The sequence below is a fragment of the Suricata suricatta genome, chromosome 2 (assembly GCF_006229205.1).
Source record: "Suricata suricatta isolate VVHF042 chromosome 2, meerkat_22Aug2017_6uvM2_HiC, whole genome shotgun sequence".
NCBI classification, from domain to species: domain Eukaryota; kingdom Metazoa; phylum Chordata; class Mammalia; order Carnivora; family Herpestidae; genus Suricata; species Suricata suricatta.
The window spans coordinates 133,103,141-133,115,845 of NC_043701.1; the positions used below are offsets into that span (position 1 = coordinate 133,103,141).

Here is a 12,705-nt window from a genome sequence, read left to right on the forward strand (position 1 = left end):
ACCAGCGAGTGGGCCAGGGCAGCGGCAGGGAGGCTGGGGCAGGGCGGGCGGTGAGTGGGGCAGCTGGTGGCACCTTGAACCCAGAGGAAAAACCTAGAGCCATTGGTCAAGCGGTCAGCCAGTGACCCTGACAGGCCCCGAGAAGGCACATCCCCATTTCTTCCTGCAGAACCCAATGATAAAAATTAGAGCCTTGGGCTGCCCACCTGGCAAAATAGTTTCACACTTGGGACTTTGATATTCCCAACCACCCTGGGCGGGGGCGGGGTGTGTATGTGAAGCAAGTAAAAGTGGCCCCATTTCCCAGAAGGCAAGATCAAGGCCCAGAGGGAAGCAACTTACCCAAGGTTGCTTCATGAGCCAATGACAGTGCCATGTGTTTCAGCCCAAGAAAAATACGAGTGAGTGCAGGCTCTATGGCGCAATGGATAGCGCATTGGACTTCTAGTGCGCACCTGGAGGAAAAATACGAGTGATTATAGGGGCCTGGAGAATGAGAAATCCCTATGGCAGTCGAGGTAGTCAAGGCATGCTTCCTGGAGGAGGTGGGCTTGGCCGCCTGACTGAGAAGGAGGGAGCCTCAGACACAGCCGTAGATTTGTTTCTGCACTGATGGTGGGTCAGCAGGCAGAAGCGCTGTCGCATGGCTGTGGGGCTAGGCTGGAGGCAGACTGGGCAGGAGTCTGAGTCAAGATGTTAGATCCTTAACTTTTGCGGTGAGCTTCTACTGGGTGGGACTGAAGCTTGGCCAGCGCTCTCCAAGGCCCCCCCATAGGTGTGATCAAGGGGAGGCGGGGATGGTTGATAAATGAATGAAAGAGTGGGGGTAAGTCCCTGCCCACCACCCTGTCCCCCTCGAGGCAAACCTGAGCAGCCATCTGGGACTTCCCCTTGGCTTGGGCCACCTGTCTCTCTCCCCACGTCTTAGCTGCTGACAGCTCAGCTGTTCACCCAGGCCCAGGGCCAGGGTCTCCTCTGCCGGTGGAACCACAGAGAGGCAAGGGCAAGAGCGCTGGGCTGAGTGCCGGGATGCCCACGTCTTTGGCCAGTTTTACTTCCAACCTACTGTGTGACCCCAGCCCGGTGACTCCCACCTCTGGGAGCCTGAGTCTGCAAGGTCTGGCCTCCCTGGGGCCACGGAACCTTAGCCCAGTCCTGGCCACGTGGGAGAGGCAGAGCAGGAGTGTGGACGGAGACCAGTGATGGATGGCCACCTTCTTCCCTTGCTCTCAGGGCCTGAGTGCAAACCCAGTTGGATTCCAGTCCCGGAGAAGTACGAGAAGGCCCCGCACTGCTCCACGCACCCTCGGCTCTGGTGCTCTCACATCTCTCTTCCTCTGTCCCTCGCCCCATGACTCTGCCTCCACCCCTGTTCATCGCGCCTCCTTTGTCCCATGCCCCATTTCACAGACTGGCAAAGGCCAGAGTCTGCGCCCCTTTCTCTCTGTCCCTGCTGTAGTTCTCCTTGTGCAAACGAGATGCCAAGACACGAGGGCTGCTGTAGCCACTGGCTGGCCGTTCGCCCTTGGACAAGTCATTGCTCCTGTCTGGACGTGAAGGGCTCAGATGCAGGTCTAAGGCCTCCCCGGTGCCGGGCATGAGGCCCACAGCCAGCACGGGGCAGGGTCTGGCTGGGCGTGGTGGCGGTGCCGATGGCAGCAAGCAAGGATCGTAGCTGATTGTCCACTTTGCAGTGTGTTGGCATTGTGTCCCCTCTTCGAGGAGGGGTCGTTGAGCCCTAGAGCATGAGGCTGGGGAGGTGGGAAATTCGAGCCTCGGGGACTCCAAGAACAGGCCTGACTCTGGGCTTTCCAGGACAGCGTGCCTGTCAGGCCACGCTGGGGCCAGAGGCCGTCCCCGCGGGCTTTTTGAAATCTGGAAGATGGGACACTGCGCTGGGCATCCTGCTGCCCAGCGCCCAAACGCAGAGCCAACCTGCCGTCAGTGCCCAGCGGCTCCCCGCACCAGCTCCACATCCAGATCCTGCGACTTCTCTGGCCGCCCGGGAAGCCATGCCGGGGTGGTGGGGCCAGCAGGCCTGCGCCGGTGATGTGACGTGTGGGACTCTGCTGAGCACCAGAGAGGTGCTGGGTGCATTTCGCTGGAGGTTTAGAGCCGTTCCGTCTTCAGTTAACAGCCTTTCAAGGGAGACAGACTATGCGGCTGTTTATGGTGACACCTCATTAAGTAACAAAATATGTGCTGTGTGTAAAAAAGTCTGAGAGGACCGATGTCCTGTGTCCATTCTGGTAAACTGGGGGTGCGAATGGGTTGTTTTTATTTTCATTCTTATTTCTTACAAAATTAAAATCCGAAAAGGCCAAATTAAAAAAGCATTTTCGTTAGAAAGAAAAGGAGGAATTTTTTTAAATTACTTGTTTATTAATTTTAAGAGAGAGAGTGCACAAGAGTAGGGGAGGGGCAGAGAAAGAGAGAGAAAATCTCAGGCTGACAACATGGAGCCCGATGAAGGACTCAGTCTCACAAAGTGTAAGACCATGCCCTGAGCTGAAATCAAGGGTTGGATTCTTTGCTGACTGAGCCACCCACGTGACCCTAAGGAGGATTTTTAAAATAAAGTCCTTCCTCCTCCCCAGGGAATCTAGAGTCCAGTTTTTCTACTGACTCAGCTGCTCACGTGCTGTGTGTCTGAGGCCAGGCCACACCCTCTCTGATCTCCATTCTAGAGGACAGGAATTAGATGGTCCCTGAGGTTAGCGGCATCCTGCAGCATAGCATAGGGTTTCCCAAGGGGCTGCCTCCCATGGCTCAGGCCACCCAACCTGTGTGCATGTCCTCTGGCCACTCCCTCGACACCTCCACCTGCCACCCCAGTGTTGGAGAAGATCCTGTATCCCCAGGAGGCCCAGCTAAACAAGCAAACAGGATTTCCAGGTTCTCCAGGAGCTTGCCTTCCAGAGAGCAGACCTGTCCAGACACAGACAGCAAACAATCGAATACAGGAAGAAGGTATTCCAGAGAGAGACAAACACTGTCAAGAAAAACAGACAAACAAACAAAACAACTGTAAACCCCCGGACAATGAGAACTGGCCCTGGGGAGAGCAGAGGATGATCAGTGTACATGGGGTGGTCAGGGAAGGCCTCGCGGGGAAGGGGCAGGCGGCACTGAGGTCTCTGTGACAGAGGGTCGCCGTGGGAGCACAGGGAGACGGGCTGGCGAGGCGCGTGCATTCCAGAAGGAGACAACAGCAAAGGCCCTGTGGTGGGAATAAAGGAGCCATTTTCAAGGGGCAGGAAACACAGGCATGGGTGAGCATCTGAGGTGGAGGGTTCAGTGAGGGGTAGGACTCCATCCCAGGTGCAAACGGAAGCCATCGGAGGGCGTAGGCAGGAGAGGAGTCTATTTCTATCTCATAAGATGGTTCCGGCTGCTGTGATTTGAGGGGGCAGGGGCGGGGGGAAGAAGGGAGCACAGTGAGGCGGTCTGAGCAGGAGCACATGGGCTTGGAGACTGAAGCAGGTGGTGGGGGCAGATGTGGTTGAGGCACATCTAGGTTTATCTAGCAGCTTCCAGGTCCAGGGGGAGAAAGGGGGGCCTCCCGAGATAGGACTCGAGCCGCTGGGCATTTGGTGGAAGCTGAAAGTGAGCTCAGACCCCCCCATTCCAGCTCTGAATGGAGGAGAGAGGATTCCCCACAGGCCAGGGCCGCCACCGTGGCCTTAGAGCATGGACACAAATGGCCCGAAGAAAGGAGTCACTCCCAGCCCAGCTGGGGCTCACTGGGCATCCAGGGGAGAGAGGGCTGTGGACCGGGACATGCGTGGAGTTTGGTGTGTCTGCTGGTGTGAGTACGCGTGTCTGAGGGGATGTCCCCGGGCTAGGACGCATCTCTGTTTGGCTGGGACACCCAGAACAAGTGTAGGACTTGTCAGGCCCGTGGAGACAGGAGGCCAGGTGCTGGGGCTAGGAAGCCAAGACCCTCTTCCCTTCCAGCCAAGCTAGTAAACTCTGGCGAGCCTCCATTTGCTCACCTGCAAAATGGGCAGGGAAACAGCTGCCTCCTGCTAATCCCTCAGGGGCCTGGGGGCCAAAGGGGGCCCGTGGTTTAACAAGAAGAGCTTTGGGTTTCTCGGCAGCTACGAGTCCGAGTGCATCTTTTCATTCATGTCCTTGAGCGTCAGGCTCCTCATCTGTGAAGTGGAACGCCTACTTCGCAGGATCGTTGTACTGGTGATGCTTGTTACCACGATGTGTGCTGGTAGATGGTTATTATCTGGAAGGTGATGGATGAGAGAGGGCTTTGAGCCCGTTGTCTGAGAGAAGAGGGGGGAAGCAGAATGCCCCCTCCTGAGGACCCAAGCCTCCAGGCAGAGTGACACCCTGGGACCTGGGGCTTGGAAAGGAGACCCCAAAATTAACCCTAGAGATGCCCAGGCCAAGGGAGCCCAGGACTGAAGGAAAGGGGGAGGGAGGGCCTGGACCCTTGAGTGTGGAATACAGCCTCCCCAGGGACCACTGGGAGCCTGAGCCCAGCAGCCCTAGTGTCCCTCCCGACTTTGTAAGGAGTGCGGCCCCCAGTAAAACGGGCCTGGGCTCCATTCCAGGATTCTGTGGCTACCCTGGGGCTTCATCTCCTGCCTCCCATCAGCTCCTCCACTTGCCCCTGAGTCCTTCCAGGGGAGACATTTCTCAGGATCAGCCAGACACTCTCCACTCTAGGATGCAAGCTCCTGCCACGGCTGGCCATCTTCGTGAGGCCACTTCCTGTGGCCGGCACCGGAAGTGATGTCATGGGCACAGGCAGGTTTACAGAGGGTATGGGAAAAGGGCTGTGCAAGGGGCCTCCTTTGTTAAAAGCAGCTCAGCGTCCCCCTAGCCCGCCAGCCCCCATTTGTCATCAGTAACGGCCATTGTAACCGCCTCTGAGGGGGGCCCTAGCCTGAACCCCACAGCCGCTAGAAGCCAGGGCCAGATGGAAGGAGGGCTTTGTGTCCAGGGAGGGGTCCTTCCACGGGGGGTTTATGTGTTTTTAAAACATAATAATAAGTGGGCTCCATCCCCCCCCCACTCTCCCCACTCCCCACTGAGCACATCAGCCTCACAGTGAATGGAAGAGATTTTCCATGCAGTGGGAGGTCAAGTCTGGCGAGAATTAGCCCGTGTCCAGGGGCTAGAGAAAGCCTGATTGCTGATGATAAATGTACCCAGCGTGGGGTGTTTCTCTCCCCCTCACCCCCCGCCTGTTCCCCTTCTCGCCTCCCAGGCCTGCCCCACCAGTGTGGGTCCCGCCTGGAGACACACGGCCCTGCTCTGCTAAGGATGCCTGCCTCTTGGTCCTGAGCCCAGGGGGTCTCAGGGCTGGCCTTGTCACCCACCTGGGCACAAAAACGAGTGGTTGGCGGTGTCAAGGCCCCGCATCCCAGGGCAACCTCAGGCTGAGGTCTCCACCTGGGCCAGACCAGAGGCGGACCCGGCTGAGATGGATGATAGTGAGTTTCCATGCCAGGCGGGGGAAATACAGAGACCAAGCATTTCCCCGCACCCCTGCGCTGGCTGTGCTGTCTGCCCTCCGAAGTCCTGAATCAGAAACCACACTCTCCTCCAGCTTGGCTATTGGTTTGCTGTGTGATGTTGATTCGTCGCTTTCCTTCTCTGAGCCGATAGAAAGCAAGACTCCAAGCCCCTCTGATTGTAACTTTCTATGCTTCTGCCTGTTCTCCCCTTCCTTATATTGGTGGGGAAACTGAGGCCCCAGGGGGTGAAACAACCTTCCCAAGGTCTCAGTGGCAGAGTGGGGATTTGAACCTATTCCTCTCAGGGCCTCCCATTCAGGAATCTCTGAACGTCCAGGTCTAGCCTCTCCCCGCGCTCAGGGACAGCTCTGGAAAAGAGTTTCCTCCCTTTTGTCCTGCAGCCACTTCCTTCACCTTCAAGGCCCTGGCTCCTGCTTGTTTCGGTGGCTTAGATGCTGAAGCCCCTTGAGCAAGCCTATGGCCTTGACTTCCTCCCTGTGGGTGGGAGCCTGTGTCTCCACACTGAGTCCTGCCCAGGCCCAGCCCCTGGTACGGGTCTGGTCAGAGACTGGGCTCAGGCTCTGGCTCTGTTCTGCCCGCTCCCCTCCCCTCCTAGGGCCTGGCTACCCGTCCTGAACTTGGGGGGGGCTGGGAGGGTGACACCGAAGCTGTGGTGTGCTCCCCACCCTCTAGAGCAGCTGCTAGAACTGAGGAACCTTGGCGCTGCCAGACCCCACCCTCCTCACCTCTCCTCCCCGCATTTTAGGTGGGTTGTGAGCAAAACGGAACTTGTCCATGGGAAGCCAGCGTGATGGTGAGGGGGTGCCAAGCCGTGTCTCGTGAATGTTTGAAAGCATGGCGACAAGGCCAGGACAGGCAGCTCCACACTCCAGAGGCTGGGAAGCTGCCGTGCGGGAGAGGAAGCACACTGTTGGGCATGGCCTCAGAGGTTGACCATGTGGCGAGGGTTGGGACCCCAGACAACAATTTCAGCCGAAAGCTAGGACTTTTCCGTTAGGTCTATTCAAAGGAGAACCTGGCTGAGAAAAGCAGTGGTGAGTTACCCGTCCCTGGAGGTATGTGAGTCAAGGTTGGATCAAGAGGATGGGGGATGTTCAAGATGGCCTTGAAGTAACCCTGTGAGGCAGCATCCAAGTGAGACCGGCTGACAAGAGCCCTCGTGCGAGTCCAGCAGCAAATCATTCCTCCTCTTCCCTCCTGCCCCCAAGGTCCCCTCACTGTGCTTTACAACCACAGGACCACAGTCTGTGCCGGGCCTTTGCACTAGGAATAACAGTGGCAAAACAAGGTGACCGCACTTTAGAGAAATTTGCTTCATGAAGAAAAAAACTGACCCAGTAGGACCCCGTCATCCGCTGACAGATTCCACATAAGGGGTCTTCGGATCTCAAAGTGACCGAACCAGAGTAGGGCTTGTGAGATTGACTAGACCAGCTTCCTGGGTTTGCCGATGGGGGCTGAGAGCAATGCCCGTCCCCGGCTAGGGTGCACGCCCAGAGCTCCTGGCCCAGGGGCGGTTCCTCTCCAGCCTGTGTGCTAACATCAATGTGTCTTCCATCCCAGCCCGGCTGGGCCATTCGCGTATGTGACTGTGAAGCCAGGTTGCATTTTAAATGAGTTCTGCTGTTAGACAGTCGCACTTCACGAGGGAAGTTTTCCCACCAGCAGGAAATCCAGATCCGGATCTGGCCTGGCAGAGGCAAGCTCTCTTCCGCAGGGGACTCTCCTTAGGCATTTGTCTCCTCTGTAAAGATGGAGCTGAGGAGACAGCAGTAGCGAAACTAGGGAGGCAGGTGACAGAGAGAGATGGCCCTTCCTCCCCTGACCAGGTGACCTCGAGTGAGTCCCTCAAGCCCCATGTCTTCATCTGGAAAGTGGGAAGATAACCCTCACCCTGGTGGTTGTGGGAAGTAAATTGGGTGAAATATTTGAAGCGCCTGGCACATAGCAGAAACAAATGCCACTTGCAATTCAGAAGTCTGGTTCAGGTGTCCAACTGCCTGGATTTGCTCCCTAGCTCTCTGCTACTTACCAGCTTTATAGCTCTGTGCCAGTTACATCATCTCTCTTGGTCTCAGTTTCTTCATCTGTAGTATGGGCATAAGAATAGTGCCTAATGGTGCATAGGGCTGTGATTCCCAAACTGTGTGCCAAAGCACCCCAGGGCGCCACATCACATTCACAAGGGTGCAGTGGGATATTAATAATCTTCGAGGAAACACAAACAAACAGCTGTCAGACATCATAACAACGATTAGCTCAAGATGGCTTATGATTTCAACATCGCATCGTGCTTTTTTCCTTTACATGGCATCCCATCTTTGCAAAGGTGGGATGTGGGCATTTGGAAGTACTCTGAGACAGACAACGAGGGTGGAGGGTCCAGTCTGATTCCACGATGTGAGAAATTGTGCGGAGCCCCAGTGGTGCACACATGCCCATGAGTAAGTCACTATGGCTGTTTAGGAATGGGATACAAATATTACTATTTTGTCAATGTATGTGTATAATTTTTTCAAATGGCTACCAAGTTGTTAGGACACACACACACACACACACACACACACGCACGCATATACACAAGTTGTTCGGAGCTAACTGCTTAATAAACCATTAGGAATTTCCTTTGAATCTTGGGATAAAAATTACCAAGACACTAAAGACCAGAGAAGTGTATGGACCCCTGTCAGCATCGTTGCTGAGAACTCAGTGAGCTCATATGAAACGCCCTGTGAAAGCATTGGGCAGAGTTAGCACCTGGGGATCCTGAGCCTCATTACTCTTCTCCCTCCAGGCTCACCCCCACTGGGCAGGCTTAGGTGGTCCTCAGCCCCTAGGACCCTAGCCAGGGCCAAGGTGGAGGAGAACTGTCCACTGATTAGGGCGGGGCCCACCTTAGCTATTCCCCAGGCTCTGGCAGCACCCCCTACCCCACTTTTATCTCATTTGCTTTCACTGAGCACCTACTATGTGCCTGGCAAGCAGATAGTCTGCCGGTGGTCCACCTGGGCAGGAATTCTCAGGTCTGACCTGGTTCTTGTCTCCTGACAGCGTCGGAATCCAGGATGCCTGGGGGGTGGGGACATCGCAAGGGGGAAGCACGAGAGCCACCCTGCACTGCTGTGCCAGAGTGGCATCGAGGAGGATGCCCAGCCCTCTTCCTGCCAAGGCCAGAAATGAGTGCCAGGGTGGAGAAGAGGGCTGGGGTGGGGAGGGCGGGGTGGGGGGCTGCCAGACTCCTGGCCTGCTGCACTAATGGATGTCTAATGTTTACTCTTCCTCGGTCGCGTCTGTGCCTGCTTTATAAATGAGCCGCATTAGGGTTATAAAACAAAGTCATAAATACAGCCCGCAGTGCCGCAGAGAGACGGGGTGGCCATCACCTGGGGGCTGGGGGCCGCGTGGCTGGGAGGCAGAGCTGGCATGCGCCTGCACAGCGGGCTTCTGTGCACCTTCTCTGGTGGCCGCCATCCCCTGGGAGTGGCCTGGTACCCCATTCCACATATGGGGTGCCTGAGGTCAGGAAGGGCTGCTTCAGACCCAGAGGTGTCTGAGTGCCGCTCACCCCTTAGGCCTGAGACAGAAGCGGAGTGCCAGCAGCGGGAAGGGGGTGTGGGGGCGTGCAGGGGCTCTGCTGCCTACGTGACCTCTTGGCTGCAGCCTGCTCTCTGGCCACTGGGAGACAAATGGCCAAATGCTCCTTGGGCATAGTTTCACCTTGCCGTCAACTGCTCAGGCTCCCAGAACCTGGGGAGTTTACCTATGAAAGTGTCTCCCTGCCTGACAGAGGGAAGTGGGTGCAGAGGCCCTGGAATCCTCAGGGCTAGTTCCAGTGTGGCTGCTCATTCAGCAGGGGGCTTCCTGTGAGGTCCTGTGACCAGTGAGGCCAGTCACTGCCCCGTTTGGAAGTTCTTCAGTTTCTTTAGCTTTGAGACCAGGGCAGTTCTGGCCTTGCCGATCGTTTAATGAGAGAGTTCCTGGAATTTTACGGTCCTGGCCGGTGTCCGGATCTATTAAGATCCTCAGATGTGGGGACACTCACCCTGTCGCTATGCCAATGACAGGCAGTGTGGAGTCCTGGGTGGCATCCCACATGCCGGGATCTGTATTAGGTTCAAACCTTGCTTCTTTGCCCTCAAGCAAATTTGTTTAATGTCTCTGAGCCTCAGTTTCCCCATCTATAAACTGAGGACTAAATTGTTCCAGGAAATTAACCAAAAACACAGCACCGTTTTTTTCATGCCGCTACTTGTACCTGCTGTGCGCCAGGCCGCTCCTAGGCGCTCATGCCTGTCTATCTCCTATGGTCCTGAAAATAGTCCAGGGGAAGGTGTTACCTCCTGCCATCTTCAGAGATGAAGTAATGAGGTCCAGGTTCTGTCCTTAGGCCACACAGAACATACTGGATGGAGCTTCTTACCAGCTTTCCCCTTTTTTCCCATAGATCACACACACACACACACACTGCACCCTCCCTGGACCCAGAGCCAGCAGCCAGTGACAGCCTGGTCTGGCACGGGACAGCCCAGCTTGGGCATGTCAGACCCCTTTGCCCATAGGGGGACTTAGTGGCACCAAGCATGTCTCATTGTGGCCTCCTGGGTTAGAAGACAAGTGCCTGGTCCCAGGGACTGCTTGCACCTCTTGGGACCCTGGGCCACCCTCCTCCCCATATCGAGCTAGGACAGCGACAGGGCCATGGCTGGCTGAAAGGGGCTAGGCAGGTGCACAGCCCTACGGCTTAATTCACGGTTTCCTCTGGAGCTTAGCAGAGGAGGACGGCCCCCCACCGCTTGTCCCTGCCACCTGATGATTTGGCACTCGGTGTTGGAAAGTCAGTTTTTTTAAGTGGATTGCAAAAACCATTAGCCTGGCTTCCCCCGCTCCCACTGCTGGTGGTAGCCAGCCCCTCTCCCTTCCTGTTTGTGTCACCTCCTGAGGCGCTGTTCTTTCCAGGGATGCAGGTGGGCCCATTTGGCCCCTTTGGGGGAGGGGCATTGCTGCAGGCACAGCCTGTGTGCATTCCCTGGCACTGAAGTTTCCTGGTCTGTTGTTAGGGTGGAGGGTGTGGATTTTGCTGAGGCAGAGACTCAGCCCAGAGGAGGAGAGGCTCTGGGTAAAGGCTGCTGGGAAGAGGGTCTTCCCATCTGTGCTGCTGCCCGCTTTGGGCCTCCTGGAGGAGGGGGCGGGGCTGAGCATCAAGGAGCCCAGGCCTGGTACAGCCACCTCTGTGGGCCCTGGCTTGTCTCCCCACTTCCATCAGCCTGGCTGGCTCCAAAGGGCAGCTATGGCTTCAGGGCAGCGCTGGGCTGGCTTGTGCTCCGGGCGCCATCCCCCACGCCAGCCGTCCACGTGCTGTGACATCACCATGGGATCTGGAGGGAGGCTCCGGAGGTCCAGTGCAGGGGACGCTGAGGAGGGTGAGGGGGGTGTCGTCGCCTGGACCTATCGCTTCAGCATCCTGGGCCATGCTGACTGCTCCATCTGTAAAGAAGTCAACTCACACAGTATCGTAGCTCTGAAGAGCAGGTGGGATGGGGAAACTGAGGCCCCCGGGAGGTCACGGAGGGCATCCTGGCCGGTCTCCAGCTACCCACCCTCCTCGAAGCCTGCAGCCTCACAACGCCCGCCTTCCTTCCACAGGCACTGATTCTGGGACCGAGGTGCTCCCCGACTCCTTCCCCTCGGCGCCGGCTGAGCCCCTGCCCCACTTCCTGCAGGAGCCGCAGGACGCCTACATCGTGAAGAACAAGCCCGTGGAACTACGCTGCCGTGCCTTCCCCGCCACGCAGATCTACTTCAAGTGTAATGGCGAGTGGGTCAGCCAGAATGACCACGTGACGCAGGAGGGCCTGGATGAGGCCACAGGTGAGCCTGCCCCCCTCGTCTGGTCACTCCCAGCACAACCGGGCCCAGGGGCTCTACCCATGGCTTCACACAACTGTGGCATCCGCCGCGGGCCTCGATTTCCCCTCTTGGATTCACCCTGGATCAGTATTTCCCCGAGGGTTGACCATATGTCCCGGTCTGACTTGGGTTATCAAATGAGAGTGCACGGAGTCCTTGCGGAGTACTCCTTTTTCCGGTGTCTCTTGTCTCCCACTTCCATCAGGGAGCAGTCTGGGGGGGCCAGAGCTCTTACAGACGTGCACGTGCACCCCAGCACCTGCTGTGCTCCCTGGTTAACAAAGCGCGCCCTCCCTGGCACGGAACCAGAACCCTGGACCGTCATGAGTGCCGGAGGGCCTCTGTGTGTGGGAAGTGGTTCTGTTTCCATTCGTAAGAATGCTATGTGTCCTTCGTAGAGATCCCTTGTTTTCAGTTTAAAGAAGAGGTTGGTGTTATCAGGTAAATAACCCTGGAGGGGATGCTGCAGGATGTAACCCAGATCCCGAGGGCGAGGTGATCATGGGGTCTCCGAGGCACCCCAAGTGTGCCCCTGAGGCCAGGCGGGAGCTTCTCTGTCCCCAGGCCCCTGTTTACAGTACAGGACCCTCTGGGGCGGAGAGCCTATCCGGGGTTCCGGCCAGGGAGGGGGCCGCCCACTGCTGGTGACCTGCAGATGGCCAGTGTCTGGCAGCCCCCGCCAAGCCTGGGCTCTGGGAGCCCCTCGCCCACAGCCTGCCTCGGCTTTGGTGTTGTCGCACCACCTCTTCCCTCATTCTCCTCTTCCTCCTTTTTTAGCCCTCTCTCCTCCCGTCTCTGCTGCCTGTCTTTCTGCTACCCCTGTCTCTCTGTATCCGTCTTTCCCCCCTTATGTCTGCCTGTCTCCCGCCACCCCCCACCTCATGTACTCTCTCTCCTTTCTGCCTCCTTCCAACTTCTTTTTTCCTGTGAAAAGCTTGCAGATTTCAGAACCACTCAGGCTTAAAACCATTCCCCAGCACGTACTTAATGCCACTCAACTGTGTATGTTAAAATGGTTAAGTTTTCGGTTATGTATATTTTACCAAAATGCTGAAAGAACTTTAAAAAATAGATTTAGAGTCTCAGGCTCACCCAAAATCTAAAAATAAGAAAAGGAATGTTTAAAAGAGGAAAAACAAGGAACATACCCCCAGCTGCCCCTGTTCCCTGTTCTGTGTGACTTTGGGAAGTCACTCCCCGTCTCTGAGCCCCAGTTCCTCTCCTTGGGAACTGGGGTGCAAAGGAAGGTCCCGGTGGGTGTGGAGCAAGGAGGGGCCTGCACGGGGCTGAGCGTGGTGCC

General features: G+C 56.7%; 1 protein-coding gene across 3 annotated transcripts in view; it reads left to right on the plus strand.

Moving 5' to 3' along the window:
* UNC5B (unc-5 netrin receptor B) overlaps positions 1-12,705 on the plus strand; it is a 79,441-nt gene that overhangs the window by 47,536 nt on the left and 19,200 nt on the right. For all 3 annotated transcript variants that reach the window (XM_029931853.1, XM_029931854.1, XM_029931855.1), the window contains exon 2: positions 11,142-11,366. In XM_029931853.1, the coding sequence (XP_029787713.1) occupies positions 11,142-11,366 (225 nt within the window). The remainder of the gene's footprint in view (positions 1-11,141; positions 11,367-12,705) is intronic.